This window comes from Typopeltis vanoorti, chromosome 20 (assembly GCF_054136105.1).
Source record: "Typopeltis vanoorti isolate ZY-2024b chromosome 20, IOZ_Tvanoo_1.0, whole genome shotgun sequence".
NCBI lineage: Eukaryota > Metazoa > Arthropoda > Arachnida > Uropygi > Thelyphonidae > Typopeltis > Typopeltis vanoorti.
Window position 1 is genome coordinate 63435685 of NC_143568.1, and position 22061 is coordinate 63457745.

Below are 22061 nucleotides of genomic sequence, written 5' to 3' on the forward strand. Positions count from 1 at the left end.
TGGATGAATTTGCAAAGTTAGTTAGTGATGAACATTCAAGTCCTGAACAAGTGCACAATGCTGACGAGACTGCCTTGTTTTGGAGATGTACGCCAAAAAGAACTCTAACAACTGAGGATGCAAAATCGCCATCGGGGTTTAAAGCTTCAAAGGATCGCGTCACGGTAATGTGCTGCTCTAATGCTGCGGGTACCCATAGATGTAAGTTTCTCGTTATTGGAAAAAGTTTACATCCGAGGGCCTTCAAGACTATGACACAGTTTCCTGTCCATTACCGTGCCAACAGGAAGGAGTGGGTTACCACTGATATTACATTGGATTGGTTTCAAAACTGTTTTGTTCCTGAGGCTAGAGCTCACTGTAACTTGGTTGGTTAGACCCAAATTGCAAGATACTTCTTATTTTAGACAATTGTTCGGCACATCCAAAAGCCGATCTTCTAGTGAAAGATAATGTTTTTGTTGTCTACCCTCCCACCCAACTGCACATCACTAATTTAACCACAGGACAATGGTATTATACGTTCTATGAAGTGTAAGTATCGATCCCTGTTAATGAGGTGCCTAGTGAGTTCAGTTAATTCAGGCACCCCAGTACAGAAGTTCATAAAAGAATTCAACATTAAGGATGCAACGTACTGTGTTGCCAATGCGTGGAAGTCTGTGAAAACATCAACACTGAACTGAAAAATGGATGGCATAAATTGTGGCCAAGTTTAATGTTTACTTCTCATTCTAACGAAGACACTGAAAATAATATTGCAGGGTTTAGGGTTCCCCAAGAAAAACAGCTTATACAGGAACTTCTTGCTTATGTTAAAGATGTAACTAATCCTGATGCCAAGGAGCTTTCACCAAGGGTAAATGAAGATGTTTTAACGGAATGGATGAATGTCGATGATAATGTGCCTACAGTTCATCATTATACTGATTCTGAAATTGTAGATATGGTTAAAAGTCTGGAGAGAAATGTCTCTACAGGTAGTGATGAAGATGAAAGCAGTGACGAAAATGAGGAAGATGTGAGAGAAAGAATCTCTATTGACAGGTTAATTATGTTGACAACTGAACTGCTGGCTGGACTAGAGCAACGAAGTTTTGTAAGTGAACAAGAAATCATGAATGTTTACTTGCTCCAAGATAAACTTATTAGAGAAAGACCCAAATATATGAAGCAGCAGACACTGCACGATATATTCAAGAAAATAGCTAGGAAGCAGGAAGAAGCAGCAGTGGTGTCCACACTTGATAATCCACTGCCATTAACTTCAAGTCAACCAGATGTGCTGTCACCACCATCAAAATTTTATTAATTAAACTTCTGAGGAACTATTTTATTCAGTTGAACTAAAATTCTGTAGAACCGTTACATTTAGTTGGTGAACATTAAAATTTCATAAGCTTTTCATTTAGTGTTTAATTTTTTTTCTTTAAAGGACTGTACAGGTAGTCATTTTCTGTTAAAAATATACAGCATACATAATCATCCAAAATCCGGCATTTTCAAAAATCCGGAGGTTGCCGGATTTTTGAATACCTACCTGTACAGCAATCTCTCGATTAATGCACCCCCGATTAGTGCATTTTTGATTAGTGCGTCATTTTTTTTTCCAATTAGTGCGCCTATATACATCTTAAAAATAAATGTTACAGATTTTAAAAATTTTCGATCTATACATTTTTGATGGCTAACTATTTAAAAAATCACTCACCAGGATGAAATAATTTAGTTACCGATCTGAAACATTCTACAAAGTTATTTTTTAATGGCACACTACACCATTTCCATGTACACTATGTTCCAAATTTACCGTCAAAATTTATGTCATCTGCTTTACATAGCATTTTGCTGATCATATCACGTGCAATTGTTTTCCTTACTTTTTTATTTTAAATTATTTTCCTAACCTTTATTCATGAGTAAAAGAATTTGTGTAAGAAGGAGACTATTGTGATCAACAAATATTTAATGTCGATGAAACCGGCCTTTTTTTGGAAGCAAATGCCTTCCAAGACTTTTCTAGCCAAATCAGAGAACTCTCAGCCTGATTATAAAGTCGCAAAGTCGAATGAAATTACTGCTAGCAATATGCAAGCCATTTGGAAGCACATTCTTCCACATTGTGCAAATGATTTTAGAGGCTTTTCAAATGAATCTAAGTTAATTAAATCTTATTCTGAGAAGTTGAGTGATTCCGACCTGCTAAATTTAGATACACAGCAGGAAGATCCTGAAGAATATGAAGAAAATTTAATCACTGACAAGCCAAAGAGGTTTCACAGAAACAATTTGAAAATAGTTTTCGAACAATCGAAGTGTTTAAGCAGCAATGCTTAGAAATTGACCCTCGTGAAGAGAGAACCAGTAAAATTTGCAGAAGAGGCAATAGGGCCATACAGTCAGTTGTATGGAAAAAAGAAACAGAATGTCCGCCAAACTACGTTAGCTCAATTCTTTGTTAAGAAGCAGAATAATGAATTTATATACTGAATATGTTTTATTATCTTTCAGCTTCATGGTTTTCCTTTAACTAGGCCCTGAGACATACCGTAATTCTTTTATAAAAAAAATTAAGGGTCAAAAAAGAAATCCGAGGAACGAGTTATACATTTTCCCATAGGTTATTATATTCGATTAGTGCGTTTCAATTAATCAGTCTGTTTTAAAGAATGCATTAGGCGCACTAATCGAGGGATTGCTGTACTTTTATAAATCCCAAATCTTTCCAAAGAATTCTTGATTGTATGCAGAAGAGTGCAATCTTCCTAATACATGATCCTCTTTTAGAGACTCCCTGCTGACACTAAAGAACTTCTTAAGAATAAATGTAACAAATAAAATTCACTACAGCAAACTATATTTCTGGTACTCACTCCTTATTAGCAGGAGATTAAATACTTTATTCTGTAAAATAAAAATATACAATGCAAAACTTTTACTTAAAATTTACCTTAAACTGAGTTTCCAAATCTCTAAAACTAGGTTCTCGTCTTTCTTGTAATAGTCCCAAGCAAAACGTAGAGAAGTTAAAATCATAGCGTACTGTCCTTACAATCTCACGAAGCAGCACTCTTAGTGCTCTAAGATAATCGTCTCTGTTAGTAAGCAAATCTTGAAAGACTTCTGATAATACCTAGCACATGAATGGGAGGAGGGGGTGGGATACATTAAAAATAGCATTATAATTAAGATACAAAAGTGTGGTATGATTACCAATTCAGTTTAAAAATCACAAATTCACAGTTAAGGTCATATAAATATATAACATAATGTAAACTGAAATGATTATATCTGAAAATATTTTAAATATCTAATAAAAATAATATTCATGACAAAATTAAGATCCACCTCAACTTATAATCATAAAAACTGAAAAATGCATTCATGACTAATTTTATTTATTCGTAGAGTTTCTTCCCTTTTTCTCCCCTGTCCCTATTGGGGTGAGTTGAGGCCCCTCATGGGAGGTTAACCTCCCAAACGGCCAGGATGTCCATAGACGTCCAGTTAAATCTGGATATGATTCATCCCACCTGTTGAAAGAACAGGGATAAGAAGTGCAACATGACCATCATGTCCATTAGAAGGTGTGATAAACCCTCACGTTGAAGAGAACGATTAATCGGATTATCTCACATTCATAGCTGCCTCTCAGTTGCCATATGACAAGAAACGCACTTCCCTGTTCTATGCTGGGTAACTGGATCTTAGTTATATAGGATAGACTAAAAATAGAGAAATTATTTATATTTTTGTTTTCTCTTTTTATCATACAATACAATTTTAATGTCTGGACAAAATAAAGTTCTTGCATAATTTCTTCACCTAAATATTGCCTTACCTTGGAAAACCAATTTCATTTTTAATTTTTTTGCGCTAATATTTTTCTAATCACTTACTAGACAAAACATTTTTCTTTGTTCTCGAAGGAATGAATTCACGATAATTATTTGAAATATTCTTTTAAAAAAAGAAAAGAAAACCGGCTGCCGATGTTCCAGATTATATTATTTTTATTTTTGTACAAAAACCATCGAAATCGAATAATACTTCACAGATTTCCTTTAGGACATGCTTGAGCAACTTTGCTTTATAGAGAATAACATGAAATTCTTTAATCATATCACTAAATTTTTTCTTTATATTATACAGTAATCTACTGTTCTTTGTATTTTCACTTTCTTGGTTTCCTTGCATAATTGGTCATTACAAAATGAAATTAACAGTTATGATTTAAATTTATATGTAGATATTTTCTGCATAATTCAGATATTTTACACGCCAATGTTTCGTGATGTTATGACAGAAAAACAATTCAGTCTCATCATGAAGTATTTGCATTTTCAGAATAATGAGGAATATGATCAGGCAACACATCCTTGCCCAGGCCTCAAGAAAATTTATGATTTTCTGATGAAAATCCGTCCGAAATGTAGATCACTCTACATTCCTGAGAGAGACTTGAGTATATCGATGAAAGCCTTATGCCATTCAAAGGTAGACTGAAATGTAAGCAGTATATTCCCAAAAAGAAAGCGAAGTATGGAGTAAAATTTTTTATGCTTTGCGAATCGGAAAGTGGATATCTTTGGGATTTCAAACCTTATACGGGAAAGCAAACTGTAATTGAGCATGATAAATATTCAGATCTCCCCTTGTCAATGCGTGCAGTAATGCAGTTACTAGACCCTTTACTGGGGAAAGGTTACTGCATTACAATAAGTGTCCTGAACTCGCTGATTTGCTTTTACAGCATCGTACAGATAGTTATAGTACTGTAAATGCAAAACATGCCTCCAGATCTGACTTCAGGAAAGCTATCGAAGGGGGAAATCCGAGCTTATCAGTGAGGGAAAGTCTTTGCACTATGTTGGAAAGACAAAAAAGATGTTTTTCTGCTGCCTGCACAATCCATCAACGGAATCCGCGGAGAAGCATGGTTTGAAGAAAGAAAAACCCACTGCTGTGTGTGCATACAATGACACTATGGGTGGAGTCGACAGGTGCGATCAGCAGCTATCATTCTATTCTGTAACGAGGAAACAGCATAAAAAATATTACAAAAAAGTGTTTGGACATATACTGGATTTTGTTATTTGGAACAGTTTCCTCCTGCACAAAAAAAAATGTTTGTCTACCATAACATATCTAGAATACAGAATAGAAATTGCAAAAGCATTGCTGCATGCACATGGGCCTTCTTCAGCAAGCAGAAAAACAGGCAATCCTGCCAGACATCTGTGGCTGAATGCTGCTAACTCCAACCATTATCCTGAAAATCTACCACCAATGGCTAATAAAAAAAAACCAGCACGCAAATGTTATGTATGTAATAAAAAAAATATCAGAAAGGAAACAAAAATCAGGTGCCCTGAGTGTAAAACTGCTTTGTGTGTTTACCCTTGCTTTAGGGTGTTCCACACTGTTCAAGAATTTCAAATTCTGAACAGTATGAAATAAAAATTGTTTCTTTTCAGGGCCGTCAAAACAGTCCTTTTCAGGACTACAAATATTGATAGAGGGATACCTGAATGTACTGTTTTCTTTTCATCTTGAAGGCTAATTTTTAAGTTCTTTTTATAACACAGAATGATATTTTCGAAGGAATAAAATATAAGAGGAACTGGAATACTCTTTCCAGTTCCTCTTGAACTGGAAAGAGTATTTCAGGTAAAGTATTTCACCAAAACAATAAAAAATAATAAAATAAAATCTACGCTATATATATATATATATATATATATATATATATATATAAAATGATAAGCCTTTTTATGTCCCATCCAAGGAGAACCGGCCTACCAGTCCGGAACTCGGGGGGGGGTCCCTTTTGAAGACTCAACACTCAGGGGCTACCCTAGGTGCAAGGGGTCGGAACCCCCCTTTCAAGTTATCAGGATTGAAGGAGAACCGGCCTACCAGTCCAGAACTTGGGGGGGGGGGGGGGGGGGGGGGCGAAGTGCCAGGGGAAAGGAACCCCCCTTTCGCATCTTCAAAATTCGAGGAGAACCGGCCTACCAGTCCAGAACACGAACACGGGAAATTGGGTGTAGCCCCCCCCCCCCAGTTAATAAATAATATATATATAATAACGTGAACATTTTCACCTTGCCAACACTCAACATTGTTGTGATATGGGTTCCAAATTTCTTGTTTTGGAGATATGTGTGTGTATATATATATATATATATATATATTAGGATAACCAAGCAATTTTATATGCTTGGTTATTTTAGCTCCTAATCCCAAGTATGCAAACAATTAAGTTTGCGCCTGAAACAAAGTTCAAGTCTAAAGATGGTACAACACCAGGGAATGAGTTGCCCTGGTGTTGTACCATCTTTAGACTTGAACTTTGTTTCAGGCGCAAACTTAATTGTTTGCATACTTGGGATTAGGAGCTAAAATAACCAAGCATATAAAATTGCTTGGTTATCCTAATATACAATATACCCAAGTTAAAAATTTATTCCCATATATATATATATATATATATTACAAAGTTTTGTAATAAAAATTTCTGCTACATTGAAGTTTGACAGAATCAACAATATTATTACTACCTTATTTCTGTTTCTTGTGTGGGAGAAAAACGGTAAAATGTCACTCTAATAATTATATCAGATGTTATAATGGCAAAAACATCATTTGCACTTTCTCTTCAAAACACAAAGAAAGAACATTGTAAATTCAGTCAGTGGTAAAGAAAATACTACATATTTTTCTTCTGTTATCCGATTTTTTTTCTTGTAGTACAAAGAAGAAATCACTGCATATAACATGGAGTCTGCAGGAGAGAAAAAATCTGGAAATTGGTTACATTATAACGAATAGAGAAATCATGTCAGAAAAATTTATTCGTGTAAAATTCTAATATCAGCAGACATAACTACTTCTAGATTAGATATCTAAAGTAACCAAACCTTTGCTACTATTTTACACTAAAATGAATGGGTATGTTCCAAGTGATTTAAGTTTGTAACAGTTGTCTTGCAAACGATTTATGAAATAAATTCTCTGAAATATCTGCAGATTGATGAGGTCTATACCCCCCCCCCCCCCCCCAAAAAAAAAAAGAAGATTATGAAACGCATATGCACCTTTTCTTTGAAAATAATTCAATTCCTCTTTTTCAAGATAATTGTATGAAATAATTTCTAATTTTTCGATAATAAAAGTGAAACTGATCATTATAAATTAAGAAATTATTTTGGCATAAATAATGTATAAGCATGTAAATGAAATGTCAGTATTTCTGTTATCAACAATTAAAAAGGAAACAAGACATTCTCGATGTATTCTGCACTATAGCTTGAGGCACTTTAGTGTGACTTGAGTGTTCTCTCTTTTCTTTCTGAATAGATAGCACTGAGAGTAATAAGCCTTCAGCTTTTCCTCCAGCTAAGAGGATATTACCAAGTATTTCTAAGACATAGATTATTTCAGAAATAGCTTCCAGCAGCAGAAGTAATATTTAGATTTTTTTAAAAGAAAAAAAGTTCAGTAGTATTTCCTTTTTTAAAAAAAATACTACTGAACTTTCTTTTGTGTGGTATGCATATAAACAATTTTGCATGGTGAAAATATAGCATATTATTTCTAAAATTTCACATAATTTCAGCAGACAGTAGAACAGCTGGTTTTAGATTGCAAATAAATAGTACAGAATTAGAAGCTTCATGGTACAATCTGATTGCCGTATATCTTTTGTCAAAACGGTAAAATGAAGTAACCGATTTTGAATACTATCTAGAAAAGATTTCAAACCTGTAGAAATTTAGAGTAGTTATGCAATTGAGTTCCAGGAGAGGATAAGGGAGGGGGGGGAGAAGCATTAGAAAATCTTGAAAATGAGCAAAAATTTTGAATCATTCCATATATGATATTTTTCATATTATATTTTCAACATGTCTACAAGGATATGCACTGGATATTATCATAATATGCATAATACAAATAAATAAATAAATAAAAGATGAAAGCGAAGAATCACTGCTAAAATATCATTGGATATAAATTTTTGATACCAAAAAAGACTCACAATTGGAAATCGAGTAATGCAATTTAGCATTTTTTTATTTATTTTGTCTTTATGAATAACAAAAAAATCGTTTCTAAAACTGAAATGTGATGATCCATATAATGCTATTTGGCTAGAAACGAAAGCAAAAAGACATATTTATTTCAATAAATATCATTTAAAAATATAAATATTTGACAAAATATTTTCAAAGCAAACATTTGAAAATTCTGAAATTTGAAAAAAATTGTTTCTATATTATAAGTAAAGTGAAAGAACAATCAGTGCAACTCTTCCGGTGCACTGATTTGTAGAATAAAATACACCAAATTTACTATCACTAAATAGATTCATTCCAAAGGATGATCGGTGGTCATTTCAGGATTGATTATTTTCGCATATGTGAAATTAGTTTCAATATTTGGGAAGAGACACAATAAATTCTTTTAGAAGAAAAAAAAGGTCAAATAACTTAGGACAGTAAATGAAATTCTAAGCAACACAATAGATGTAAAGACAGGGGGACACAAAGGTCACTCAGCAACAGTTAATCCACTAATGGCTATAGAATAGCCGTAATGAGGTTAACGGCAGAGGAAGGTAATGGCATGATAAAAGGCAGAATGCCGACGAAGTTTTGATCCATGAAAAAAAATATAGGGAGAGCTCACTATTTCATCCACACCAGCCAGTTGGGAGGTTAAGTATTTATGGCTGTAGATCCGTGTGTGTTCACGGGGCCGGTTTGCCTGCTTGCGGGATGAAAAAACGCCAGATAAACTGGTGGAAAAAAACCCTACTGCCCGCGCCCAAGACCGGCTAACTTGGCTATGGGTGAGGAAGATCCTCAAATTCCTCACGTCTTCGACGGGAATCGAACCTGGGACACTCCTTCCCCAGTCATATGGTTGCGAAGCACACAGCCACTAGGCTAACTGCACGGACATTCATGACTAATGAATGCTAAGCACTCAACATCAACCATCCTTCTTCTGGGTGGTTCTTTAAACATTTCATTCATATTATTACTTAATAGAAAGAAATCAGCATCTGGAATAATAAGTTTATTAAATTATACCACCAATATTTTGATTTCGTAACCAAGATATCATCAACAAGCTCAAAGTACGTGTGCATGCAGGCCAACCACTGACCATATCCTATAATCCCAATTGAATTAAATGTCAGACACTGGACTGAGTCTCATAATAATGGACTCGTATTTCAGACAGTTTGAGGGAGTGTTCGTTTTCATAAGTTCATAAATATCAGACATTGGTTGATTCAAAAACAGTCTTCTAGACCTGCATATTCATTGTCTACTACCCTAATGTAAATCCTGGGCACATTTCTTCTATGTATCCATGAAGTGTATATAGCTCATTTGAGTCTGGCCAAAGTAGTCCAGTTTGCAAGAGAATGGAATCCTGTAGATGACTGATGAAAGTTATGAAGATCGTTTGAAAGCAAATAAAGACAGATAATTTTTGTTAAGGAAGTATGAATCTTTTTAGAGCTCATGTCACTTTTCATTTCCCAGGTGGGAAGGGAGAGAAGTAGTGTTTTGTTGATTCTGTGGGGAGGGGGGGAGAAACAAAGCCAATGGTTAAAAAAAGTGTCTGTACAGACAAGGTTGATTTCCAATTAAGACATGCAATAGAGGTCTCCTAGAAGATGTTTTAATAATATATTGTTGGAAAAGAAAAGATGTCAAAATATGCCCAAACATGATGGGAGAGTTTCCTGTAGACAGAAAAGTATAAGGATCCATTAAATACACAAATTTTTTATGTAGTTAAAAAAAATCCAGGAATGCCAAGGGGTGCTTAAAATCATTTCTAACAAATATGTATCATATAGCTATATGAAGAATATATCTTCATAATCTGTACTTTTCAAACAGCTAGATAAATGCTATTTGAAATCACAGCCAAAGCAACAAAGGCTATGAGGCCAGCATATATCTTGTTATTACGTTCTTCTAGCCAGTTTGTCTGTTTTGCAGGCTGAAGTTTTGGGAGGGAAACTGCCTCTTAATGTTGGACGAGAAAGAGAGTACAGCTAACAGTAGTACCTTCTGTTCGTAGATTTTATCATGAGATTTAAAATAACCAGAGTGTATAGTAAAATTAAATAAAGCGAAGGAATTGATTTTGAGGATTCTTATGGAAGGACACCAATGAAAACACAAGCTTTGTCAGTCTTTTTTGAGAATGGTGTCTTGGAAGCAAGACCACGGTGTGTAGTTTATACGAGTGAGAGAGAGAGTGGATGATAACAAGAGAGAGAGAGATAACTCATGGACAAAGCAGGTGAATCAATACCACTGACTAAGTCTCAAGTGGATCTTTTTGCAACGATGTGCTAGGGAGCAGGAGATATCACCGTGAGAAATTATCTCGCTTTATGAGCAAACATTTTAGTGCACACTAAGAGCCATCAAATATTCTGTTTAACCATAAAAAAATGACAATATCGATATTCTTTGAGACTAGTCACATGTCTATTCAACAGATTCCTTTCTGTTTCTGTGTAAACTTATCACACTAGTATGTACAACATCCTTGATCCCCTCCCTACTCAATAGTGTATTATTATTATTACACATTCACTAACAGAGCCTGAACCATCTATTCAGACCATATCACACTTACTACTGATATCAACTACATCTATAACACTTTCTCGGCCAACTTTCCCCAACACCTCAGGAACCTGATTACAAAAATTCATTACTATCCAAAACATCTTGGAGAAGCTCTGAAAAGTAGCTAGAGTTCTAAAAAAGTACAACTAAAGTTCTTAACAAAAACTAGTTATATGTATCACTCCATAAAAAAAAATGTCTTTAACATCTAAATCAGTCAGGTATTTACTGTATAAATTGCAAATATCAGAAGACAGACCATATAACAGGAGCTTATTTAACAAGGTTTTTTTTTTGTGTCAAACATGATCAAATGCCTTGGAGAAAGAAAACTATTTGAGATTCTCAAACTTTTCCATGACATTTGTTCAAAGGCAAATATCATAACAAAAAGATTTCCTGTTGATTGATATTGGCAGAAGCAATACTTCCAATCATTATTTTATTTTATTGATTTTATTTTCTTTATGTAACTCCCACTCACAAACGGTTGTAAACCTATAAGTACATTGGTATGGGGGGGGGGGATTTTTTCCTATTTTTTATTCATTTTTTTATCTGGTCTGGAAACCTTGCTCTACAGACCAAACAACTTTTTTCTCATATTTGATCATAAAATTCATCTACTATCTAAAGACATCCACAAACATCCATAACCATGGTGGCATTCAAACTTGCAGCCAGTTCAATGGAGAGTGGATATGCTAACCACTTGGACAACCTACCAAGCTTGGTTGGTCAAATGGCTGCACCCACTCTCCAACCAAAAGGCTGGGGGTTCGAATCCCGCCATGGGAATGGATATCTGTGATAGTCTTTAAGGTGACAGATGAATTGCATCACCTGGTGTGAGACCACCACCCTGCTTATTAGAGGCCTGAAGTGGCTTGAAAAATTTTCACATTTGGTCTCTAGAGCAGAGTTTCTGGACTATGTGAAATACAAATTAAAAATAGAAAAATAAATAAATAAACAATATATATATATAAAATTGATAAAAATATAAAAAAAAATTCTTAGCCCACCCATGGTACAAAATAAACTATAGATTTACAAATAACCTTTTGTGGGTGGAAACAACATAAAAAATAATAATAATAATAATAAACAGGAAGGCAAATGGAGCAAAGTTGTGTTAATGGCTTTCTCTATTACTTTAGAAAGAGCTGAGATAATCTGGACAATAATCTAATGGTAAAGATTTGTAATCCTCAGGAACTCTAAACTTGGAGCATTTTAACAATAAAACTGATTTTGTGCGTCGATTTATTACTATTGATGAGACTTGGATTCACCAGTACACATCAGAATCCAAACAGCAGTCAAAACAGTGGACAGAAGCCGGTTGTTCAGTGCCAAAGAATACAAGGTCATGGCATCGGTGTTTTGGGATGCTAAAGGCATTTTGGTTATTAATTATTTTGAAAAGGGTAAAACAATAACCGGAAATATTATTCCAATCTTTTAACCAGACTAGATGAAAAAATTCGTGACAAAAGACTCGGTTTGCAGAAGAAAAAAATCATCTTTTGTCAGGAACTATGAATTGTTGGAACATCCACCCTATTCCCCAGATTTGACTCCCTCTGACTTCTATCTCTTCCCAAAACTAAAAATCTTCCTTGCTGGTCAGTGTTTTTCTGTGAATCAAGAGGTGATTGCAGCTGTAGAGGGGTATTTTGCAGATCTTCTGAGAACCACTACAGGGGTGGGATAATATCGCTGAAATAAATGAATTAGTGTTAAAGGAGATTATGTTGAAAAATAAAAATAATTCTGAAATTATAAATTTGTTTTTTCATTGTTAGGCCGAGAACTTTTCAGACCACCCACATATACAGAGGCTGATGACTTCACATCAAATGTCTTAGCATCCCAGAAGTGCACATTGCACTTCTGGGATGTGTATATTGCTTGTGCATTATGAGAAGAGTCACTACCTAGGAGTTCAGACTTTTAATGAGGTTTTCTTGATGGAAACTAGGCCTGGTAACATACTAAAGTTAAATCAATTTTGGAAGTCATAAATTTTCGATATCATCATCATGCCTATCAAAGATTTAGGCTTAGAGTGACCTGTTCCAGCCTTAGAAGTCATTGTTGAATCTTTTAAGAGGACGTCCTGGTTTTCTTTTTCCTAATGGCTTGTACTTTAAGGCTTGTTTTGGTAATCTTTCTGTTTTCATTCTTTGAACATGTTCCATCCTTTTATGTTTATATTTTTTAATTTTTTCTATTACTGATTCCTGGTTTAATTCTTTCATAATTTTTTCATTTCTTTTGTGATCAAATGGAGTATACTTTGCAGTTTATCTCATAAACTTCATTTCAGCTGTTATTAAATCTTTGTCTTTTTTGTTTTATTGTCCAGATTTCATTTCCATACATTAGGACTGGAGGGCTAATGTATGGTATACTTTTAGTCTGGTTTTTTTTTGAACTAGGTTTGGTTTAAATATAGAGTTAATTACACCTGTTATTTTTAAATATTTTGCAATTTTCAGGTTTATATCTTTTTCATATATAATCATACAACCTAGGTAGTTAAATGAATTCACCTATTCTAAAATCTTGTTATCTATTACTATTTTAGTTCTTACTGAATCTTGTCCTTTGAAGTTCATAGTTTTTGATTTTTCTGTTGATATTATCATACCATAATCTTTGGCTATCTCATTTAGATTTAAAATAGCTCTCTGTAAGTTAACACGTTCGCTGCCACGGTACTTTGGCATAGTCTGTTCCCGTACGCCAAGCAATTTCACTTCTTCAAGGTCAGTACGGTAATCTCGTTGCCGGCGGTAAGTGTCATATGAATATACTCGTAGTTGACTTGTGCAGAGCATATACTATCTATGAGAATACACAGTTTTGATGCTAGCTCCACAAGCCAAGCATTTTCACTTCTTCAAGGTCAGTACAGTAATCTCGTTGCCGGCGGTAAGCGTCATACGAGTATACTCGTAGCTGGTTTAGCAACTATGAGTATACTCGTAGTTGGCAGCAAACGTGTTAACTTCAGAATTTGTAATTATTATTTAGTCGTTGGCAAAAAAGGAGAGTGTTTAAGTTCACAGTAGGAGAAAGTTTAATACCTTGATGGAAAATTTTATTCCATCATCATCATCATCATCAAATTCCTGATATATACCCTCAAGGGTATATATCAGGTTATGATAGTACTACATGAAAAATTTACATTATTACTAACTTCCTATCTACAATTTTCCTCCAAATCAGTCTGTTACTTGTCAAGATTCCTACATTATCAGATCTTATATTTCTATCATCTAAGGCACTTTATACCATATCAATCCACCTATATCTTGGTCTTCCTCTGGGTCGTTTTCCTGCCAACCTGGAGGAACAATTGTTTTGCTAATCTTTCTTCTCCCATTCTGCTTAAGTGAAAATACCACCTGAGATTAGCACTTCTAATGCATTCCTGGATGCTGACAATATTAAGTTCTTTCCCAATATCCTCGTTCTTCACCAAGCTTCTCTTCCACAATCCTTCTCAACCGCTTCTCAAGTATACTTATATATATCTTACCAGGAACACTCAGTAATGAAATACCTCTGTAATTCTCACATTCAGTTTTATTTCCCTTTTTAATATGATATTGCCATTGATGCCATCTGTTCATGCCCCTAATCTTTCAAAGGACTCTCATCTGTCTTGTATATAGTTAGTTTCTCTCTTATTCAGTATAAATTTATTCAGTTGACTTCCTACCAAACAGCTTTGTTGATTCTGTTGTCCATTTCCATATTTAACTAACCATCTTCACTAAAAATCGTGCTTTAGTAGCCAAAATGTTTTACCTGTTCTATAAATTTCTCCATTCACAATGCAGTTGATATTTTAAATGTTTCTGCCTATTTCATCATCTTTTAATGCAAGTTCATACTATATTTATTACAACAGTTACTCAATTTAGTCATGGAATCTTGCAGAAGTGTAGTGGATTTATTTAGAAGTATAACATCATCCGCATAAAGCAAAGAGCAGATTAAATAAAGACTACGTATCATATAACTGTAGCGTTTGGAATAGCTTCTCTTTTGGCATCTTCTCATATGCCTTTTCCAGATCTATAAAACTTAAATACAGTTCTTTGTTATATTCCCATGATTTCTCAACTATCTGTTGTAAAGTGAAAATCTGATCCTGACAGCCTCTATTTGGCCCAAATCCAGCTTGTTCTTCACCTAGCTTTTCTTCCACAATTCTTTTCAACCGTTTCTCAAGTATACTTGTATATATCTTACCAGGAACACTCAGTAATAAAATACCTCTGTAATTCTCACATTCAGTTTTATTTCAATTTTTATATATGGGTATCATGAGAGCTCTACTCAAATCATCTGGAATTCGTCCCTCTGTCCAGGCCTTCTGAACTATGTAGTGCAGCCACTGTATGAGTTTTATACCTCCATACTTGAGTATTTCTGGTCGAATATCATCTGCTCCTGCTGCCTTTCCACATTTCAGGCTTTTGATAACTTTTTCTACTTCAAGTATGGATACCTGACTGCATGCCTGGTCAGTGTTTTTTACCACTGTGTTGTCATCACTGCTTGTTTCATTTAGCAGTTTTTCAAAGTAATTACTTCATACTTCAAGGATATATTTTTCTCCTGTTTTTCATGATTGTTTAGCTTTCTTACATTTGTCTCTGTATTCTCTAAGAGCACAAGCTGACTTATTGTCCTTCACTGCCTCTTTAACTTCCTGTGTCCACCAAAAAAGTTCTGATTTTTTTATCCTTGCACACAACCTCACCACATGCCTCTCTGACTGAATCAATCAGAGTTTTCTTCAGGGATCGCCACTGAATCTCCAAGGTTTGGTTCCTGTTCTCAAACTCTTTCATTTTTTCTTGAATAATATTTGTGAATTTTAGTCTGCAATTCACATCTGAGAGCTGCTCAACTTTTATTCGCTTTAAAACTTTCTTACATGTTATTCTTTTCAATATGAAATTCAATTTTATCCTGCTCAAGACTAAATAGTGATCACTTCCAATTTCAAATCCTCTGTACACTCTGGTGTTCTGCACCAGGGAGAAAACATCACTATCAACAATAACATAGTCAATGAGACTTTTCTTATTCCTAGCCTCTTCTCTCCATGTGAATTTGTGCACATTTTTATGTTGGAACATTGTGTTAGTAATAACCAGTCCATGTCCTGAGCAGAAATCCAAAAGGTATTTGCTTTATTATTAGCTTTGCTCTTTTCTCCAAATTTTCCCAAAATATTTTTGTATGTCTGACAATCATTTCCTACTCTGCTATTTAAATCCTCAACAAGGACCAACTTATCCTTTTTCATTGTGTCAGTTGCCTTCTCTAAAGCCTCAAAAAATTCCTCCACTTCTACCAGGGCAAACAGCGAAAAGTCAGTAGAACCTTCTACTAAAACAGAAGGTCCCACAGAAGGTTCTACTAAAAGTTAGTAGAACCTTCTGTGGGACCATAGGCACAAATAAGTCTCATTGTCCAGTTCCCCATTCTCATATTTACCCACATCACTCAACTTGAGACTGCCTGCCATTCAAGAAGATTAGCCTTGTATTTAGTGCTGAATATTATATGGCAACTTCTTCTTTTCCTTGATTGTCATTGCCTGAATATAACATTTTGTATTTATTGTTCAGAAATATATCACCAGTTTTTGTCTTTTTTGTTTCAGTCACCCCTATTATGTTGATCTGGTACTTATCCAATTTCTCAGCTAGCTCCATTTCTTTGCCATTCAGGCTTCTTATGTTGATAGTACCGATCTTGAACTCTTGTGATGTTGAGTTGGGGCAAGTTTTAGGATTTACTCCAGTAGCTGACTTTTCGCTGTTTGCCCTGGTTCCCTGGCGAAAACAACAAAGGCCTTGTTTAACCACGCGACTCCCCAGCTGGCATGAAATTTTGTCATGTTGTACCATCATTTGAAATTTTGGTTTAAGCCAATAAGAATACAATTTGGTTGGCTAAATCCCAAATTGCCAGCACATCCTCATCTGTTCAGTATTCAGGTAATTACCTAACAGGGTGCACCACGAGAAGGTGAGGATTGGACATTAGGTCAGAAGCCCTGGTCGGTTCTCTGCATTTCTTTGAAGGCTATGTGGAGGACTCTTCTCAGTTATTTAGCTTTGACCCTTAAGAACCCCCAGGGTGCTTAAGGGTTTAACCGCGCGACTTAAACAAGGCCCCCGCTGTTTTCGCCAGGGAACCAGGGCAAACAGCGAAAAGTCAGCTACTGGAACAAATCTGAAAACAAACCCCAACTCAACATCACCAGAGTTAAAGATCGGTACTATCAACATAAGAAGCCTGAATGGCAAAGAAATGGAGCTAGCTGAGGAATTGGATAAGTACCAGATCGACATAATAGGGGTGACTGAAACAAAAAAGACCAAAACTGGTGAGATCTTTCTGAGCAACAAATACAAAATGTTATATTCAGGCAATGACAATCAAGGAAAAGAAGGAGTAGCCATAGTATTCAACACAAAATACGAGGCTAATCTTCTTGAATGGCAGTCAGTCTCAAGTAGAGTAATGTGGGCAAATATGAGAATGGGGAACTGGACAATGAGACGTATTTGTGCCTATGGTCCCACAGAAGGTTCTATTAAGGTAGAAGTGGAAGAATTTTTTGAGGCTTTAGAAAAAGCAACTGACACAATGAAAAACCAAAAGTTGGTCCTTGTTGGGGATCTAAATAGCAGAGTAGGAAATGATTGTGAGACATACAAAAATATTTTGGGAAAATTTGGAGAAAAGAGCAAAGCTAATAATGGCAAATATCTGTTGGATTTCTGCTCAGGACATGGACTGATTATTACTAACACCATGTTCCAACATAAAAATGTGCACAAATTCACATGGAGAGAAGAGGCTAGGAATAAGAAAAGTCTCATTGACTATGTTATTGTTGACAGTGATGTTTTCTCCCTGGTGCAGAACACCAGAGTGTACAGAGGATTTGAAATTGGAAGTGATCACTATTTAGTCTTGAGCAGGATAAAATTGAATTTCATATTGAAAAGAATAACATGTAAGAAAGTTTTAAAGCGAATAAAAGTTGAGCAGCTCTCAGATGTGAACTGTAGACTAAAATACACAAAGATTATTGAAAAGAAAATGAAAGAGTTTGAGAACAGGAATCAAACCTTGGAGAGTCAGTGGCAAACTCTGAAGAAAACATTGACTGATTCTGCCAGAGAGGCATGTGGTGAGGTTTTGTGCAAGGATAAAAAAATCAGAACTCCCTGGTGGACACAGGAAGTTAAAGAGGCAGTGAAGGAAAAGAAGAAAACATATCAAAAGTTCCTGGCAAATAAGTCAGCTTTTACTCTTACAGAATACAGAGACAAAGGTAAGAAAGCTAAACAGTGTGTAAAACTAGCTAAACAAAAGTCATGAGAGGACTTTGGCAAGAATATAGAAAATAAATATCAAGAAGGTGGCAAAATATTCTGGAGGTTGTTGAAGAAGCTTAGGAATGGAGGAAAGAGTGCTGTAAATGGAGTTAGAGATGATAAAGGTGACATGAAAACAGGAGAAAAAGATATCGTTGAAGTATGGAGTAATTACTTTGAAAAACTGCTAAATGAAACAAGCAGTGATGACAGCACAGTGATAAAAAAAACAATGACCAGGCATGCAGTCAGGAATACATATCCATACTTGAAGTAGAAAAAGCCATCAAAGGCTTGAAATGTGGAAAGGCAGCAGCAGTAGATGATATTCGACCAGAAATGCTGAAGTATCGTGGTATAAAAGTCTTACAGTGGCTGCACTGCATAGTTCAGAAAGCCTGGACAGAGGGACAAATTCCCGATGATTGGAGTAGAGCTCTCATAGTACCCATATATAAAAAGGGAAATAAAACTGAATGTGAGAATTACAGAGGTATTTCCCTACTGAGTGTTCCTGGCAAGATCTATGCAAGTATACTTGAGAAACGGTTGAGAAGAATTGTGGAAGAAAAGCTTGGTGAAGAACAAGCTGGATTCAGGCCAAATAGAGGCTGTCAGGATCAGCTCTTCACTTTACGACAAATAGTTGAGAAAGCATGGGAATATAACAAAGATCTGTATTTTAAGTTTTGTCGATTTGGAAAAGGCATATGACAAGGTGCCAAGAGAGAAGCTATTCAATATGCTGCAGTTATATGGTGTCAATATGGCATTATATCAAGCAATACTTAGTCTTTACTTGAGTTGTAAGTCAGCAGTTAGAATTGAAGGATGTACAGGAAGATGGTTCAATGTTAAATCTGGTGTGAGATAAGGATGTACATTATCCCCTCTGTTATTCATTATCTATATGGATCACATTATGAAGGAAAGTGGTATTAAACCTGATATCAAAATTGGAGATGTTAATGTCAGCTCTTTGCTTTATGCGGATGATGTTATACTTCTAAATAAATCTGCTACAAGTCTGCAAGATTCTCTGACTAAATTGAATAGCTGTTGTAATAGATATGGTATGAAGGGCAGCAATAAAAAGACAAAGACAATGAAAATAGACAGAATCATTGAAAATGTCAACTGTGTTGTGAATGGAGAACCTGTGGAAAAAGTAAAACATTTCAGCTACTTAAGCACGATTTTTAGTGAAGATGGTAAATTAAATAGAGAAATAGACAATAGAATCAGCAAAGCTGGTATGGTGGGAAGTCAACTGAATAAATTCATATGGAATAAGAGAGAAATTAGTCAGAACACTAAATTAGCTGTATACAAGACAGTGTTCAAACCAGTTTTAACTTATGGATCTGAGAGCTGGGTCAGAAGTAAAACACTTGACCAAAGACTAGAGCCTGCAGATATGAGAGTCCTGAGAAAGATTAGAGGTGTGAACAGATGGCATCAATGGCAATATCATATTAAAAATGAGGATATTTGGAAAGAACTTGACATTGTCAGCATCCAGGAATGTGTTAGCAGAGCTAATCTCAGGTGGTATGGTCACTTAAATAGAATGGGTGAGGAAAGATTAGCAAAACAAGTGTTCTCTGCCAGGTTGGCAGGAAAACGACCCAGAGGAAGACCAAGATATAGGTGGATTGATACGGTACAAAGTGCCTTAGACGATAGAAATATAAGATCTGATAATGTTGGAGTCTTGACAAGTAACAGACTGATTTGGAGGAAAATTGTAGATAGGAAGTTAGTAATGATGTAATTTTTTCATGTAGTACTGTCATATCCTGTACACCCCTTGAGGGTACATGGCAGGAATTTGATAATGATGATGAACCCCCGGTTCTTAAGGGTCAAATGTATAGTTTTAAAGTTCTTTAAAACTATACATAGATCAATGTATAGTTTTAAAGAACAGAGGCTTTATTTAAAAACTTAATGCAAGCTGAAGGGAAAGAACTTTAAAAATAAGATGGTTCTCTTCTAAGATGTTAAAAAAAAAAAAAAAAAAAAAAAAAAAAAAAAACACTTTCTTCCCTCTAGTCACATTACTGATTTTATATCCCCCCCCTCCAAAAAAAAAAAAAAAAGTCTGCATGGTCACCCATAACTTGAATTTATAATTCAGCAACGGAATTATTAAATTCAAGTTATTAAATACTTTTTCATATTTTAGATGAAAATATTGGGTTAAGTGATTGCAGTTTTTGCTTTAAATGAGTGTGTGATTAAATGAGCTATTTATAATTATATAGTTTGTAAGTAAACCTAGTATATATATATATATATATATATATATATATTGTTTAAATATGATATTCGGTATGGCATCAATGTGCGGTAGGGCAATGGCTACAAAGAGCACGTTGTCAGGTGATTTGAATTGCGGTTGAATTGCAGGATTTTGTGCAGTAGTGTCTGTGTGAAATGTATTTGGTGAGAAAATTAAAGGATATGTGGAAGGAAATTGAAACTAGAGAGAGAGAGAGAGAGAGAGAGAGAATGTATTAAATGTTTCAAGAGTGAGTGAATGTGTATTAGGTGACGAGAATGCAGCAAATGTTAGTAGTGGACAGTACTGACGGTAAGATAGAAAATGATGTTATTAATGCTAAACACGTGTGCCCATGAAAATAGAGGAGAACGAAATGGACATTAATAAAGAAATAGCATGTTTGATTGTTATCCGACACAGAACAAAGAACAAAAGTGAAAAATTGCAGATGCAGCAAGAGATTAGCAGAGCCTGAAAAGAGAAGGAAACAGGTGGGCTGAAGTACCAATAAAGACTGAATGAAAAAAAAAAAGAAAAACAAGTTAAGGAGAAAATTATATATGGAGAGTCAATGATTAGGGTAGCACTTAATGAAACTGTGACAAAATCATGTTTCCCAGATGCAAAAATTCATGGTATTAATCATGCAATCCAAATGCAAAAAGGTAAGTCAAAGGAAATGATTGCCTTGGTTGACACAAATGATTTGAGAGGCGAGAAGAATTTTATGAGAGAAGATGTAAAGGAATTGTTAGAAAAGGCAAAACTGAAGGGCAGGAAGGTGAAGATTGTAAGTTTCTATCCTCTATGATAGAAGAGGAGAACAAATAAGGACATTCCTAGCTAATGAGTCTATATGTAGGTTGTGTAAAAAGAACGATGTAATAGTTGAGGATCTGTGTTTGACAGAAAGAAGGATTTGTACAATGCTGAAGGACTGCATCTAAATGATTTTGGTAGTGAATGTCTGGAGAGAGCTTTGTTCATCAAGCATGCTGAAGCACAATTTCAGGAAAAACTTAAGTAATTAGGGTGGAAGCAAGTGAGTTTGTGTGGAGGCATCCATGATTCTGATGATGTGGAAGTATGGATGTGAAAGCATCCATACTTCCTGAATTGACTACCCTATTGAATAGGGTAGTCAATTCAGGAAGTAAAGGTGGGTAGGGACCTAAAAGGATGCTGCAGTTTCTATATACTAATGCCAGAAGCATCAGGAACAAGAGGAAGGGGAGTTTGGCATTGGTTAGTGCAACAGATGATGTAGTTACAGGGATAGAATGTGAAGGGTTTAGTATTTTCAGGGAAGATAGAGAATATAGGATGGAGGAGGAGGAGTAATGCTGATAAAGAAGATGAATTGTAGAAAAAAGAATAATAGACAGGTGGGAGGGTGGCTGTTCATTTGAAGCAGTCTGGTATTAGATCTGGGCCAGTAAAAAAAATATATATAGTTGATTATTGCTATGGGCCAGGAAGTTTCATGGATGATCTGGAAGATATGTATCGGCAAATTAGTACTGAATACAGATCGAGTGATCATTATGGGGGGACTTCAACTATGGAGATATAGACTGAATGGAAGAGAGGGCACATGGCAGGAAGAAAATGGAATTTATATACCTACTAAAAGATAATTACTTGAGGCATGTGATGAAGGAGACTCAAGATGAAAGAGTA

At 35.2% G+C, this 22061-nt stretch overlaps 1 protein-coding gene across 4 annotated transcripts in view; it reads right to left on the bottom strand.

Moving 5' to 3' along the window:
- The window catches only part of IntS1 (integrator complex subunit 1), a 664867-nt gene that overhangs the window by 535657 nt on the left and 107149 nt on the right, over positions 1 to 22061 (bottom strand). For all 4 annotated transcript variants that reach the window (XM_090410538.1, XM_090410537.1, XM_090410536.1 and 1 more), the window contains exon 12: positions 2951 to 3133. In XM_090410538.1, coding sequence (XP_090266664.1) covers positions 2951 to 3133 — 183 coding nt within the window. The remainder of the gene's footprint in view (positions 1 to 2950; positions 3134 to 22061) is intronic.